Here is a 16092-nt window from a genome sequence, read left to right as displayed (position 1 = left end):
AGAAATCAGTCTCACCAAACTAACTCGTGAGATAGTTTATATTAAATATAATATAAAATTAAAATAACTTTAAATTTAATCATATTTATAATAGAAATAAACTAAGTAACAATCAAATCATCTATTTATTTTATTTGTTTGAGATGTATTGTTTCCTAATAGTAGCTAAATATCTTATATGTTTGAAACTTAAGTTTTTTTTTTTCTATAAATGTAGATTACATTTTAAATTTTACTTTTTAATAATTATCTTCGAACTATTTATATTGATGAATTTTAATTTATAGATTTATTTTTATTGTATATGCATTTATTTTCAATATTTTTGGAACTCAATGACATGTTAATTTATGTCACTCTACAAATTTTCTATTTTAATAGTAATTAATTTCAATACAATAAATAATTATTATGTCATTACATTCAAATATATCGATCAATTTTTTATTCTCATATCACTTGCATATAGTATATGTGGATATATTAGGAGGAAATATAAAAAAAATATTTATTTACTCGGCGTAAAAGAATTCAAATGGTAGAAAATAAAACTATTAATTATAATTAAATAATACTTAGTAAAACAGTTGAGTAAAATTAGCTTATTTACCAAATAATACTTTGATATATGTAAATTATTGAAATAAATCTTGAATTTTTTAATTTCTGTCTATTTACTTTAAATATTTTGAATTTTTTTGAAAATACTATATAATTTTTACTATAATTATTTATTTATTTTGCAATAATTTTTATTAATATATTATTTGAAACAAATCTTGAATTTTTTAAACTTTTTTTATATTTAATTTAAAATATTTTATGAGAATTTGTCAAAATACTATATAATTTTTACCATAAGTATTTATTTATTTTGTAAGAATTTTTAATATAAGTTGTCAATTATAACAATCTATTTCTGATCGAATATTATTACATAATTTTATGTTGAAATAATGAAAATAAATGGATGAAATTTTTTTTTAAAAAAATCATATAATAACATATGAAATTTATGTATAACAAATTTTGTGATAATTTGACACAATCAATAGTAGGAAGAAAGTAAAATAGAGGTTATAGAATTAAATATATAGACTCAATTTAAATGAAAGTTATATGTGAGAAATCATTACATGTAATTGTTTTGTGTATTTTTCCATCTTTGTCCCTTTTTTTTTGTAATTTTTACTTATATATATAACCCTAATTATTATCTCATTTATATAGAACAAAAGGGTAAACAAATATATAGACAATGAAAAATTTTACTTCTACATTCATACTTTTATAGTAGATAGAGAGATAGATAGAAGTAGATAATTTTTCGGTACAATAATCTATTCCTTGATCGAATATTATTGCAAAATTTTATATTGAAATATTTAAAATACATGGATGAAATGAAAAAAAAAACCATATAATAACATATGAAATTTATTTATAACAATTTTTGTGACAATTTGACATAATTAATAGTAGAAAAAAAGTAAAGTGGAAGTTATAAAATTAAATAGACTTCATTTAAATGAAGGTTATATGTGAAAAATTATTAAACCTAATTGTTTTGTGTATTTTTTTAATCTTTGTCCCTTTCTTTTTTGTCATTTTACTTATATAAACTCTAATTATTATCTAATTTATATAGAACAAAAATGTAAACATTATTATAGACAATGAAAAAATTTTACTCCTACATCCATACTTTTATAGGAAAATAATTTTTTTGAAAATACTATTTAATTTTTACTATAATCATTTATTTATTTTGCAAGACATTTTATTAATATACTATTTGAAACAAATTTGGATTTTTGAATTTTTTTTTCTATTTATTTAAAATATTTTATCAAAATTTGTCAATATAATTTTTACCATAAATATTTATTTATTTTGCAAGACTTTTTAATATAATTTGTAGGTTACAATAATCTATTCCTTGATCGAATATTATTAATTTTATATTAGAATATTAAAAATACAAGGATGAAATGAAAAAAAAAATCATATAATAACATATGAAATTTATGTATAACAAATTTTGTGACAATTTGACACAATTAATAGTAGAAATAGAATAAAGTTGAAGTTATAGGCTAATGACCAAATTTAAAATGTGAAAAAAATTAAAAGAAAATAGGCTAATGAAAAAATTAATTAAAAAAACTCTTAATTAATCTCATTATTAATTTAAATAAAAATAATTTATATTTAATTTTTAACAGTATTGTTGCTCAAATTTCATATAATAACATATGAAATTTATGTATAACAATTTTTGTGACAATTTGAGACAATTAATAGTAAAAAAAAATAAAGTGAAAGTTATAGAATTAAATAGACTCCATTTAAATAAAATTTATGTGTGAAAATTTATTACACCTAATTGTTTTGTGTATTTTTCCATCTTTGTCCATTTCTTTTTTGTCATTTTACTTATAGAACCCTCATTATTATCTAATTTATATAGAACAAAAGGGTAAACATATATATAGACAATGAAAAAACTTTACTCCTATATTCATAATTTTATAGTAAAATAATTTTTTTGAAAATACTATATAATTTTTACTATAATAATTTATTTATTTTGCAAGACTTTTTATTAATATACTATTTGAAACAAATTTGGATTTTTGAATTTTTTTTCTATTTATTTAAAATATTTTATCAAAATTTGTAATATAATTTTTACCCTAAATATTTATTTGAGCAGCAATACTGTTAAAAATTAAATATAAATTATTTTATTTAAATTAATAGTGAGATTAATTAAGTGTTTTTTTAATTAATTGTTCATTAGCATATTTTCTTTTAAATTTTTTTTCACATTTTAAATTTGTTCATTAGCTTATAACTTCCACTTTACTCATTATTATCTAATTTATATTGAACAAAAAAGTAAATATGTATATAAAAAATGAAAAAACTTTACTTCTACATTCATAGTTTTATAGTAAAATAAAATTTTTGAAAATACTATATGTTTTTACTATAATCATTTATTTATTTTTCAAAACTTTCTATTAATATACTATTTGAAACAAATTTGGATTTTTGAATTTTTTTACTATTTATTTAAAATACTTTATCAGATTTTGTCATACCATAAATATTTATTTATTTTGCAAAAAATTTTAATATAATTTTTTGGTTACAATAATCTATTCCTTGATCGAATATTATTACAAAATTTTATATTGAAAATACATGAATGAAATGAAAAACAAATCATATAATAATATATGAAATTTATTTATAACAAAATTTTGACAATTTGACACAATTAATAGTAGAAAGGGAGTAAAGTGAAAGTTATAGGCTAATGAACAAATTTAAAATTTGAAAAAAATTAAAAGAAAATGGGCTAATGAACAAATTAATTTTAAAAAATCTTAATTATTCTCATTATTAATTTAAATAAAAATAATTTATATTTAATTTGTAACAATATTGTTGCTCAATTTTTTTATGATGTGTAACAATTAGACATTCGGTTTGTGTCATTTAGTAGTCAATAAACATTTGAATTTTTTTTTCGTAGTTCCAAAAGTAAAATATTTTACATTAAAAAAATATTAGCCAGCCAAATATTGTGTGTGAAATTTTATATTATATAGTATACATAATTTATCAATAATTAATTTTGAGGTAATAATTGGATATAAACGAAAAGTTAAATGCATATTTATAACTATGCAATAAATCACCTCCTAAGGTTTGACTAAATTTTTAATCCTTTTTTGTCCTTGTTTTTTACCTCATTTTTCCATAATTGCCCATAAATGTTTTTTGATTTCTACACAATTTGGGGGCAAAGTTATAAATTCACAATGAAAAACTTTGCCCACCATTCATACTTATAAAGGAAAAGTTAAATGCATATTTATAACTATGCAATAAATCACCTCCTAAGGTTTGACTAAATGCCCTTGTTTTTTACCTCATTTCATAATTTCCCATAAATGTTTTTTTATTTCTACACAATTTGGGGGCAAAGTTATAAATTCACAATGAAAAACTTTGTCCATCGTTCATACTTTTAATAATAGAAACTTTTAATAGATAAATTTGAGAGGGTTGAATAATTTCTAACATCACATTGGAAGAACTCGAGATTCAAGAACAACCCATTAATTTTTAACATGACATTTGATTAAGGTGATAAGTGGGATATATGACATATTAATTTTAATATAATAGTTGTGGTTCATTAACTATATAGAAAAGATGAAATCTTTAGCATGTTAGTACATACTTGTCTAGTAAAAGAAATTCACATTAATCCGAATAAGCTTCTACAAACCTTAATCAACTTCATAAATATGTTTAAGTGTCATCGATACAACGACAATCAAGTACCAGTTGCACTTCATAAATACTAGCAATCGAGGCACACGCATTGCGTGTGCGACTTTGTGCGATGTTTGTACATGAATTTTAAGCGTAACACGTGTAATTATAAGTGTGCTATGATATAAAATTATGATGAGTTTGAATGTTTAAAATAACAATTGTATCTTGACTCACATTGAAACAAGCAACCCAAAAACATGAATACGAACCATTCATCTGCTTATCTTGGTTTTATCTGTAAAAAGATAATAAGTGATATTTTAACCAAGATAAAAGTTCTCCACTTCTACGAATGAGGAGATCACAACTTCCAAATCCTGCACATTTCAACTTCTTCAAAATATCACAGCACAACAAATACTCAATGCAACTTAGTAGATTAAATACTAAAGCAAATCAACTCCAATGGGCACAAACCAGCTTAAAAACGAACCAGAAGAAAACTTCACATCCATTTGCTCACTCCAAGAAGCAAATTTGCTATTTTAGACCCAATTTACCGAATCAAGAATCATGCAAAAATCAATTATATTCAAAAAGCTCAAACCATTTACATTTCATTACAATCAAACAATTCATTGTAACAATTCACCGAACCATCACAGTTCATATCCAAAACAAAAAGTCAATAAATTCAACCGAAAAAGCAAACAAAACTATGGGGGATACTTTCTTTTGCCTTTTCCAGACTTATTCTTAGGAGGAAGGATAATCTCTCCCTTGAGCACAGGAATCTCCATAATTTGCGACAGCCCACTAAATTTCTTTCGGAATTTTTTAACCTGATCAGCATCAATAAGAAGTTGTGCTCGGCTTCCTAGATAAAAGAGGTGGTTCCCAGACCACACATCAACCACATATTCTTTCTTGGTTCCACCGGTAGTCATCACCAGCTCACCATTACAGTACACCTTCGAATGTTCTTGAAATTGCAGGTGGATATCCTTTTTTCCTACAGCTACACCGCATGTCATTCCTGCCCAAAATCAATCCTGAAAATAAATTTCTAAGTAAAACTTGTCAAACATGTAATACGGTACAACTGATGACCGTAATATGGTACAACTGCATACTGAATGCGGTGGAAAGAAAAAAAAGTACACAATTCATAATCATATAAAATGCAAGCATATTTAAACAGAAATAGATATAATGCCAAAGGATTCGGAAAATAACCGCATCATGGCCTCTAGAGGATGCAACTCTCTGGAAACAATTTGTTAAAGTGCAAGAATTGCAAGAATTTGCTGTGCGCCCACCTTTTCCTTGTATGATTGACGAAAACTGGCCTGATCCAGCAAGCATTATACCAGGTTTCGAAGAGATTATACCAGTGCGCATCTGTTAGGTCAACTTAACAGTTAAAAGGATATTGAAATTAGGACTCGTAGAAGCAAGTATACGGCTCATGATAATTACCCGCCACTCGTATTTTTTAGTCTTGTATTTTTTTTGTTAAATTCCAGAGGAGAAATAAACCATGAATAGTCTAAATTCAACGACAATAGCATAAAGAATCCGGCAAAAAAAAAACATCAATATGTTCCGTCGGCCTTCACTCATGTTTAAATACTACATCAAATGTTTTTGAATCATCAATACACAAAAAAAGGGAAAACTTTGAAACAACCAATAAAAAATCTAACACGGTGATTCATTCACACGCACAAAACAGTAACAAAACCTGAATAAGAAGGGCATCCATGTCTACTCTGAGACCAAACCATGGACAATTGTCGCCACAAACACCGTTTCCGCCACAGGCCACTCATACTCAACGCCAATCGAATCTAGTTCGGTCCTGATCAACCAGTCGGAGAACTCGGCATCCATCATGGTTTCCGAAGTCCGAATGCCGTGGTTGGTCGACTCCCTTGTTGACAAAAGAGCCAAAAGATCGAGTGAAGAAAATAAAGTTAGCATAAAAGAAATTGAGGAGAAGGGAACCAGAAAACGTGATGGGATACGGTTAGGAAAATTGAGAGAAGATTGAGGGAATTTTGGAACGTGGAACGTGGAACATTTGAGATTGATGCATATCTGCGGTTATTTATTCGTGACAAAAATGAAGGTGAGGCAAACTTGGAATAAAATTTTGGTATGTCAATTACGTACCAAAAGTAGTTAGTATCCTTTCCTCAAGTTTAATAAATAGTAATAGATAAATAGTAATAGATGATAAATTACAGGCTTATGAAAATGAAAATAGGCAGAAGCAGAAGAAAAAACCCCAAGCACAAATACGAAAATAAGCTGTCCGATCTGGACGGCGTTGCAGTTAACCAACCATAACCAGATCCATATCCTGAGCATGTGACATTATGGGCTGCCAAATGAAGTCTTTTTAACAAAGTAAGGCGAGGAACTTACCACATTCACAATCGATCATATAATTTACTCACCATTACCAATAGAAATAAATTAACCTGCGTAAGGAACAATGTATTGCTATGAAAAGGTGAAATTATCTAGTGTTTTCAAACTAAACCAATAGTTAACTCATCATTTACTAGTCACAAGAATTAGGCTAGATGGTAGTACAATACAGCAAATATCACTACTTTCTTGGGTGCTTTAAGTTAGTAGGACTTCATACATTAGAACATGCTCAGTCAACCTTCTTTAAACAGATCTTAAGGCTAGAATTGCCAAATCCAATTCACTCTCTAAAGGTTGTTTTCCAGTCAAGAATTACAGCAGGAGAGCACCAGCATAAAGCATAATGTAAGAAACTTCTCAGCTATTCTGAAAAAACTTATCAACTAGAGAAAGAGAATAGATGTCATATACCATGAAAATAATTATCCAAATTTATTAGTATTAGAAGATCTCCTGAATAATGCATGTATAATAATTATTACATCTCCCTTATTAAAATGAAAATTTTCACCAAAAGTCCCATCATTAATTGGGATTCATGCTCGCTGAATTAAACACGAAAGTCCATCAAGTTTCACCAAAAGTCATTACAAGAACATGAACCATCCATAAAATGGTGAAAACGTGTAGCATCTCTAACTATAAACTCAAAATTTACAAACTTGCTCACTGATTTTACAAATACATGACAATTTTCACAAATCCTCAAGTTTTTTATAACACAAATCCCCTCCTCTGTGCTATTCAATAATGCAAATGCAATTGCCAGCCTTTCACTATGCACAGACGTGCTACTCGAGACTGCTCGGTCGTTGTTCGGTTCGACCAATTCCTCCAACTTTCTCAACATATTATATATGTCTTTTTCCTGGGGGTGACTTTTATCTCCAGCCATGAATAGGTGAACTTTTCCTTCTCGTTCGATATAGCTATAACCCGGATCTTTTCTGATCCCTCGTTCACGCATCATTACCCGAATCCTCGAAATTCCTTCCATGTCATTTGCTTCTGCGTATATATTAGATAATAATACATAATAACCTATATTTGTAGGTTCAAGATGAACAACCTTGTCAAAAGCCAACTTTGCTAACTCAACATTTTTATGAATCTTGCAAGCACCCAAAAGGGCTCCCCACACAGGACCATCCGGGTTCATTGGCATCGACTCAATAATGTCACGAGCTTTCGACAACTGTCCTGCTCGCCCCAGGAGATCTACAACACAAGAGTAGTGTTCTGTGCTGGGCTTCAGATTGTAATTCTTCTCCATTGAAGAAAAATAATCCAATCCCTTCTCTGTTAGTCCTGCATGACTGCATGCAGTCAGGATACTAACAAAAACTGCCTTATCTGGTTCAATGCCGGTTTCAATCATCTGATCAAAGAGCTCCACAGAAACCTTTCCTTGCCCATGCATACCATAACCGCCAATAATTGCAGTCCATGAGACTAAACTCTTCTCCGGTATAGCATCAAATAAAGTTCTAGCTTTTGACAAATTACCACATCTAGCATACATATTAATCAATGCATTCTTTAAGAAGGTATTTGATCCATATCCGAGATTATCTATCTTCTTTTCCAAATCACGGCCGATTCTCTGTGCACCGAGGTTAGCGCACGACGATAAAACACCAACCAATGTCACCTCGTCGGGGAATGTTCCGGATGTCTGCATATCCTGGTAAAGATCCAAAACCTCCATTCCATGCCCGTTTTGTGAATACCCCGATATCATGGCATTCCAAGTGATCAAACCCTTTTCAGGTATCTCGTCAAACAACTTTCTTGCCATCTGAACTGACCCACAACGAACATACATGGACAAAAAGCAATTACCCACGGAAAAATCACCACCCAAACCCGATTTCAAAGCCAGGCAATGCAACGACATTCCCAAATCCAAGTGTGTTGAAACCATACACCCCGGAACCAATCCCAAAATTGTTACGGCATTGAGCTGCACCCCTTTCATCCTCATTTCGCTTAGAAAAAGCAGCCCATTTGACAATCTCGTATTCCGCACATACCCAGATATCAAGGCGTTGTAGCAGACAGTTAATCTTGTCGCTTCAGGAATTTCGTCAAACACATTGTATGCATGGTCAACCAATGAAAACCCACAGTACATAGAAATTAATGCCGTCTGAATGAAGGGTTCGGAGAGACAGCCGGACTTGACAATGTGACAGTGAATCTGGGTGCCGGAAAGTTTGAGAGACAGGGCGGCCGAGGACTTGAGAACAAAGGGAAATGTGAAGGCATTGGGGGTGGCACCAGATCGCAACATTTGGCCGTACAGAAACAGGGCCTGGCTGTACAGGCCCTGTTTTGAGAGCTCTCTCAGCTGTGTGTTCCATTTTGAATCGATGCCGGCGGCCGTTTTCTTGGTTTGAAGGAAGAACGCTACCTCTGCGGATAGTGGGAAGCTTTTCTTGCTCATGGAATCAACATCGATCTTACAACACGTTGCTCATAAAATTATTTTTTTAATAAACGTGTCGGAAACTAATTAACGCTGGTCGGTTCAACGAGAATATGGTCGTGGGTTTGGTTGTTAATATATGTAATTTAAGCTGACACTCAATCAAAAAGATGATACTCGAGTTTAATTTGAGTGATTATTGATACGGCTCATGGAACCTCAACTTTTGCAACACTTATCGTTTCCTCTCTCCTTTTCTTTCGATATTGGAAAACAAATTACAATGGGATTGGCTGAAGTCTTTCTCCCATTATCTTATTTCCGAGGGCCTCCTCTTGACTCAAAATTTTTTTTTCTAACGTACACAAATTAAACGTTGATTGATTCACCCATATATGTTGGGATATAGGTTTTAGGAGTAACATTTCATTATATAAAAACCCCCGGCCCAATCACATGATGGTCTATTCCGAAGAAGAATGAATACAGTGAATATTATTATTATTATTATTATTATATATATAATAGAAAAGATTTATTTCATAAATTATTTAGTATTTCTGGCTTCATATATATATATATATAATTAACACCCATGTCGTACGTTACATGGAAAAAGATGAAATCGACATTCTTTAGTATTATTATTACAAACTTAATATAAATTACATTAATAATCCGAATAAGCTTCTACAAACCTTAAACAATTTTCCCGATCTCTTAATCTTGACATGATTCTTGTGATAGAGATCATCAGCTTCAGTAGTGCTGCTGCAACAACAGCGATTCATTCGTCGATAGCCTTCCGCAATGGAGGTCGATCTTCTCATCGAAAACGATCTCATCTTCACCGCACTGTGAAATGACGATCTTCGTTTTTCAGAAGAATCCGAGAAACCAGTACTGTGTAATTTTCGACCGAGGATGACACCGAATACCTCGCCAACTTCGTCGTGGTCTTGTTCTAACGTCATACGACTCGGATCGAGCCTTGTTGTTGTGCTGCTTCTTGTAATAATGTATGGTTTCATGTTGGAATTGTTGTAGTAGTAGTAGTTTGCTGAGGATAGTGTTGGGGTGTCATGAGGGGGGAGATTTTTTTTGAGATCTAAAGATTTTGATCTTTTTAGGCTAACTTTTTTAATTCTTGAATATGCATACATTTTGATTGATTGTGAATGAGGAGAGGTAGTGGTACGTTTTGGAGAGAAGAGAAGAGAAGAGAAGAGAAGAGAAGAGAGGGACTAATTGCTTCCTAATCACTTGACTCTTCAAATCAATATATACTATATATAGAGGCCGGTGAGAGAGGGGTAAGCACGTACAACACCAAGTGATGTGCAATTTTAATTTATACGTACGAGCTAGCTAGATGATCACATTATCATCTTGCATACCCACGTAGTATCACATGAATCAAGATGCGCAGTTGAACATCTTGTAAAAAATAATGCACAGCATAAGATGATGTGTTTAACTCTATATATAACAGAGGATCCAAATCAAACTCTTTAAAAATCTTTATTATTATTATTATTATTATTATTATTATTATTATTTTTGGTTGTCCAAACATGGTATAAACGGTAGACAATACTATAAAATGTTTATGTACAATTTTTTCGTTATCCGAGACGTTCCATGATAAGCGTTCTTGAATTATTTCATGCGTGTGATTGTGTATGTTGTGAATTTAGAAAAATACCATCTTATTTGGGCTACATTTAAGTGTAATCTTTAGAGCAATCAATTTGTGTAAGAATAATGTCATCACAATACTAATACAAAATACTAATTAATTCATGGTTAAATGAAATGTACCGAAAATTCCCCAAATGGGCACACAAATATGTCACTAATTCATACAAAAATAAAGTGTGATTAAAGCATTATTAAGATGGGATTTTCCATTAACATGTGATGGGATTGGTGGGGTTATGGATGTTGCATGAAATGTCAGAAGGGTGGGTGGGGTTGGTTTGGAAATATGGCTGATTCTCTTGGATGGTAAAAGGAAGGACAATGCTTTAAATGTATGTGGGTTTTCATAGCATCTGATTTTTGTTATAAAAATGGTGCTCGATCCATGTGGGGTGTTTTTATTTTATTGCCACCAAAATAAATTTTATAAATGAAAGATATTTACAAAATGCTCTGACATACGCAATCGAATATAATATAATATTGATAACTATCTTCAATATCACCGGGAGGGAGTAATGTACTCTTTTTTTTTTCTTTTTCTTTTTTTAAAATGTACTCCTATGTTTTACTATAACATCTTCAATTAGTTATGTGAAGTTGGATTACCTTATGGATTGCTGATTGGTCCACGCACTATGGTGCATGGTAGGATCAATTCCATGATGCACAGGATTGCAACTCTGCTAGATGATCGAACGGAATTGCAACTGCACAAGGGATCGGTTATTAGAGGTTATTTGCTGGCAACTACATGCATGCAAGATTGTTGCCCTATAAGAAGGGGACTACTCTTTGGAGATGCGAGGCACTTCATATTGTATCGATCTGATTTCTTTCTTTGTTGATTGTTATTCGAATCATTGTATTAAAGAGAGAGTGTTCTTGGTGTAATCCTCTTGTAACAAACACGATCGTGATTAGTGTATTTGAGCCTTGGGCAAGGCGAAGTGGATGTAGGATATTCAATCCGAACCACTATAATTCTTGGTGTTTCTTGTTTACTCAATTTCTCATATACTGATTTTCAATCTCATATCATCGAATTAGTGAAGCTCTTTTGGGTGATCAATCGACTGTGTTTAAAAGGAAACTCAACAAACTGGTATCAGAGCTGCGGTTTGAAGATGGGAACCACTCGATTCGACATCGAAAAATTCACGGGAAAGAATGATTTCAGTTTATGGAGACTGAAAATGAGGGCTTTGTTGGTCCAAAATGGAGTAGAAGATGCACTCCTGGGTGATGACAACTTGCCGGAGAAAATCAAAGGAATTGATAAGAAGGAAATCCTTGCCAAAGCTCATAGTGCTCTGATCTTGAGTCTAGGAGATAAAGTGCTGCGTGAAATTTCAAAAGAAACTACAGCTGCTGCGATCTGGTTGAAGCTTGAGCACCTATACATGACGAAGTCTTTGGCCAATAGACTCTTTCTCAAACAAAAGCTGTATACGTTCAAGATGCCGAATGGTAAGTCTATTGAAGATCATATTGATGATTTCAATAAAATCATTTTGGATCTTGAAAATATAGAAATTAAGGTGGAAGACGAAGACCAAGCACTGTTGCTATTGCGTTCTCTTCCTGATGGCTATGACAATCTTAGAGATACCATGATATATGGTAAAGATGCTCTAACTTTGGAAGAAGTACATTCGGCCTTGATGTCTAAAGAGTTGAACAAGAAGGCTGGAGTTCATACCAATGATCAGAGTGAAGGATTGTATGTCAGGGGAAGATCGGAGAAGAGAGAGTTTAAGCCAAAGTATAAGTCTCGATCGAAATCAAGAACCAAGTTTAAAAAGAGATGTTACAATTGCAATAAGGAAGGGCATTTCAAAAGGGATTGCCCAGAATGGAACAAGAAACACAACGAAAAGGAGTCAAGTTCAGGAGATGTAGCATTAGCAGAAGATGGCTATGAGAGTGCTGATGTTTTATTAGTAAGTACTGATAAACCTGAACAAGAATGGATTCTAGATTCTGGTTGTTCGTTCCATATGACTCCATGTAAGGAGTGGTTCAGTGCTTTTACCAAGACAAATGGTGGAAAAGTCTTGATGGGAAATAACTTGGCGTGTAAAATTGAAGGCATTGGTTCTGTTAAACTCAAGTTGAGTAATGGAGTGATTAGAACTCTATCTGATGTTAGATTTGTCCCAGATTTAAAAAGAAATCTCATATCTCTTGGAATGCTTGATCAACTTGGTTATGAATTCAAAGCCAAAGGTGGAATTCTTAACATCACGAAAGGTGTAATGCACATTATGAAAGGATCCAGAAACAATGGTCTGTATGTACTGGAGGGCAAGACATGCACTGACCAAAGTGCCCTGAGTGCAGAAGATAAAGACAGAACCAAGTTGTGGCATATAAGATTGGGACATGTCAGTGATAAAGGGATGGCTGAGTTAAACAAACAAGGGGCTTTTGGTAAAGATCAGATAAGCAAGCTCGATTTCTGTGAGCATTGTGTGTTGGGAAAACAGACAAGGGTTAAGTTCAAGAGAGCAGAACACATAACTAAGGGCACCTTGGATTATATACACTCTGATGTATGGGGGCCTGCCAAAACCCAAACACACGGTGGCTCGAGATATTTTATAACCTTCATAGATGATTACTCAAGGAGAGTATGGTTATATACTATGAAGCACAAGAATGAGGCTTTGCAAAAGTTCATTGATTGGAAGACACTGATTGAAAATCAGACGGGCAAAAAGATTAAAAGGTTAAGAACAGATAATGGCTTGGAATATCTGAATCAAGAATTCAATGCATTATGCAAAGGGGCAGGCATAGCAAGGCATTTCACTGTTAGGTACACTCCACAGCAAAATGGACTTGCTGAAAGAATGAACAGGACTATATTAGAAAGAGTCAGGTGCATGCTCTCGAATGCAAAACTTGGGAAAAGTTTCTGGGGAGAGGCTGCTAGTACAGCATGTCATTTGATAAACAGATGTCCTTCAGCTGCCTTGGACTTTAAAACACCAATTGAGGTGTGGTCAGGGAAACCAGTAGATTACCAAACTCTTAGATGTTTTGGTTGTACAACCTATATACATGCAAATGAAGGTAAGCTGTCACCAAGAGCAAAGAAATCAATTTTCCTTGGATATCCGGAAGGAACAAAAGGATATAGAGTTTGGATTTCTGAAGGTGGACTTGGTAAGGCAGTGATAAGCAGGGATGTTACTTTCAATGAAGATGACTTGTTAAACGATATGCCTCTAGAAAGAAAGACAGTCATGGATAATGACAGTAAGAGTAATGATCATATCTTGGTGGAGTCAGATCAAGGAGAGTATCTTGATACTACACTACAGCCCGGAAGCTTGGAAGATCAAGAATCATTTGAAAAACAGGATGAGTCATATTTGAGGGATTATACCCTCGTGAAGGACAGAGCAAAGAGAACCATAAAACCACCTGAAAGATATGGTTATGCAGACCTCATTTCATATGCATTAAGTGTGTCAGAAACCTTAAACGTGGATGAACCAATTACCTATAATGAAGCTATCAATGGTCCACACAAAGAGAGGTGGAGAGAAGCCATGCTTGAGGAAATAAGTTCACTTAAAAGAAATGATACTTGGAAATTGGTGGAGCTGCCGAAGAACAGAAAGGTGATAGGGAGCAAATGGATTTTCAAGATAAAGGATGGCATTCCAGGAACTGTGAATCTCAAGTTCAAGGCTAGATTAGTGGCCAAAGGTTTTACACAAAGAGAGGGCATTGATTACAATGAAGTCTTCTCACCTGTTGTAAAGCATACATCTATCCGAATTCTACTGGCTTTAACAGCAAGCATGGATCTGGAATTGGAGCAAATGGATGTAAGAACAGCTTTTCTGCATGGTAGCCTAGATGAAGTTATCTTCATGAGGCAACCAGAGGGGTATGAGGTAGCAGGCCAAGAAAACAAAGTATGCTTGCTTCAGAAATCACTATACGGTTTGAAACAATCATCAAGACAATGGTACAAACGTTTTGACAACTTCATGATCAGAAATTCTTTCCAAAGAAGTAAATATGACAGTTGTGTATACCATAAGTCGAATTCTAATGATTGCACTATCTACTTGTTACTCTATGTTGATGACATGCTAATTGCATGTAAAAGCATGAAGGAGATAGATAACCTGAAGGATAAGCTCAAAGCAGAATTCGAGATGAAGGATTTAGGTTCAGCAAGGAGGATTCTTGGCATGCAAATTACCAGAAACAGAAGAAAGAGATTGATGTATATTTCTCAGACAGACTACTTGAGGAAGGTTGTGACTAAGTTTGGGATGAATGAATCTAAAGATGTTGCTACACCATTAGCGTCACATTTTAGATTATCCACGGATCAGTGCCCTAAGGAGACTGAAGAGCAGTCTTATATGGAGAATGTACCATATTCGAATGCCACAGGGAGCTTAATGTATGCTATGGTTTGTACGAGACCTGATATAGCATACGCCATTAGCTTAGTAAGCAGATTTATGAGCAGACCTGGAAGAGCTCATTGGAGTGCTGTGAAATGGATTCTGAGATACATCAAAGCCACCATGTCTACTGGCTTGATATATGGTAATTTACATGACACTACAGAGGGATTGGTTGGTTATGTAGATGCTGATTACGCAGCTGATATTGACAAGAGAAGATCAATCAGTGGTTACACTTTCATGTTCAAGGGATGTGTAGTTAGCTGGAAAGCTACATTACAAGCCATAGTGGCTTTATCTACCACAGAGGCGGAATATGTAGCTATTACCGAAGCAGCTAAGGAGGGCATTTGGCTTAAAGGCATCTTAACAGAACTCATAAGAAGAGATATCAGTGTTAAGATGTACACTGATAGCCAAAGTGCCTTGCACTTAACCAAGAACCCCATGCACCATGAAAGGACTAAACATATAGACATCAGGCTGCATTTTATAAGGGATTTGGTGGAGCAGGATAAGATTGATATGCACAAGATATCAACTGAAGACAACCCTGCAGACATGTTGACCAAACCCATTCCAACCATGAAGTTCCAACATTGCCTTGATCAGCTAAATGTTGGGGAAACTAAGGTTACTCCTTAGTCTTGGAATTGTCTTGCCCGAGGTTCATAGGTAATCCATGGTGGAGATTTGTGAAGTTGGATTACCTTATGGATTGCTGATTGGTCCACGCACTATGGTGCATGGTAGGATCAATTCCATGATGCACAGGATTGCAACTCTGCT

General features: G+C 32.9%; 2 protein-coding genes across 2 annotated transcripts; both read right to left on the bottom strand.

The window, feature by feature from the left end:
* Positions 1–4929: 4929 nt before the first annotated feature.
* Positions 4930–6094, bottom strand: LOC140885379 (large ribosomal subunit protein bL31c-like). Its single transcript, XM_073292341.1, has 3 exons — positions 6041–6094; positions 5616–5697; positions 4930–5332 (listed from the first exon to the last, which is right to left on the bottom strand). The coding sequence occupies exons 1-3, from the start codon at positions 6059–6061 to the stop codon at positions 5013–5015; spliced, it is 423 nt and encodes a 140-aa protein (XP_073148442.1). The 5' UTR covers positions 6062–6094; the 3' UTR covers positions 4930–5012.
* Positions 6095–7202: 1108 nt separating this feature from the next.
* Positions 7203–9415, bottom strand: LOC140883642 (putative pentatricopeptide repeat-containing protein At3g11460, mitochondrial). The gene has a single exon (XM_073290193.1). The coding sequence runs from the start codon at positions 9179–9181 to the stop codon at positions 7310–7312; it is 1872 nt and encodes a 623-aa protein (XP_073146294.1). The 5' UTR covers positions 9182–9415; the 3' UTR covers positions 7203–7309.
* Between the last annotated feature and the right edge of the window lie 6677 nt (positions 9416–16092).

This window comes from Henckelia pumila, chromosome 2, assembly GCF_033568475.1.
Source record: "Henckelia pumila isolate YLH828 chromosome 2, ASM3356847v2, whole genome shotgun sequence".
NCBI classification, from domain to species: Eukaryota; Viridiplantae; Streptophyta; class Magnoliopsida; order Lamiales; family Gesneriaceae; genus Henckelia; species Henckelia pumila.
The sequence above is the reverse complement of the archived record's forward strand: the minus strand, read 5'-3'. Positions and strand labels throughout refer to the sequence as shown.

Excerpts from the sequence above, each read along its gene's own strand:
- LOC140883642 (XM_073290193.1), bottom strand. The coding sequence starts at position 9,181 with ATGAGCAAGAAAAGCTTCCCACTATCCGCAGAGGTAGCGTTCTTCCTT.
- LOC140885379 (XM_073292341.1), bottom strand. The coding sequence starts at position 6,061 with ATGGATGCCCTTCTTATTCAG. Across the intron at positions 5,698-6,040 it reads TGGATGCCCTTCTTATTCAG|ATGCGCACTGGTATAATCTC; the intron begins GTTTTGTTACTG and ends TTGACCTAACAG. Across the intron at positions 5,333-5,615 it reads GTCAATCATACAAGGAAAAG|GAATGACATGCGGTGTAGCT; the intron begins GTGGGCGCACAG and ends GATTTTGGGCAG.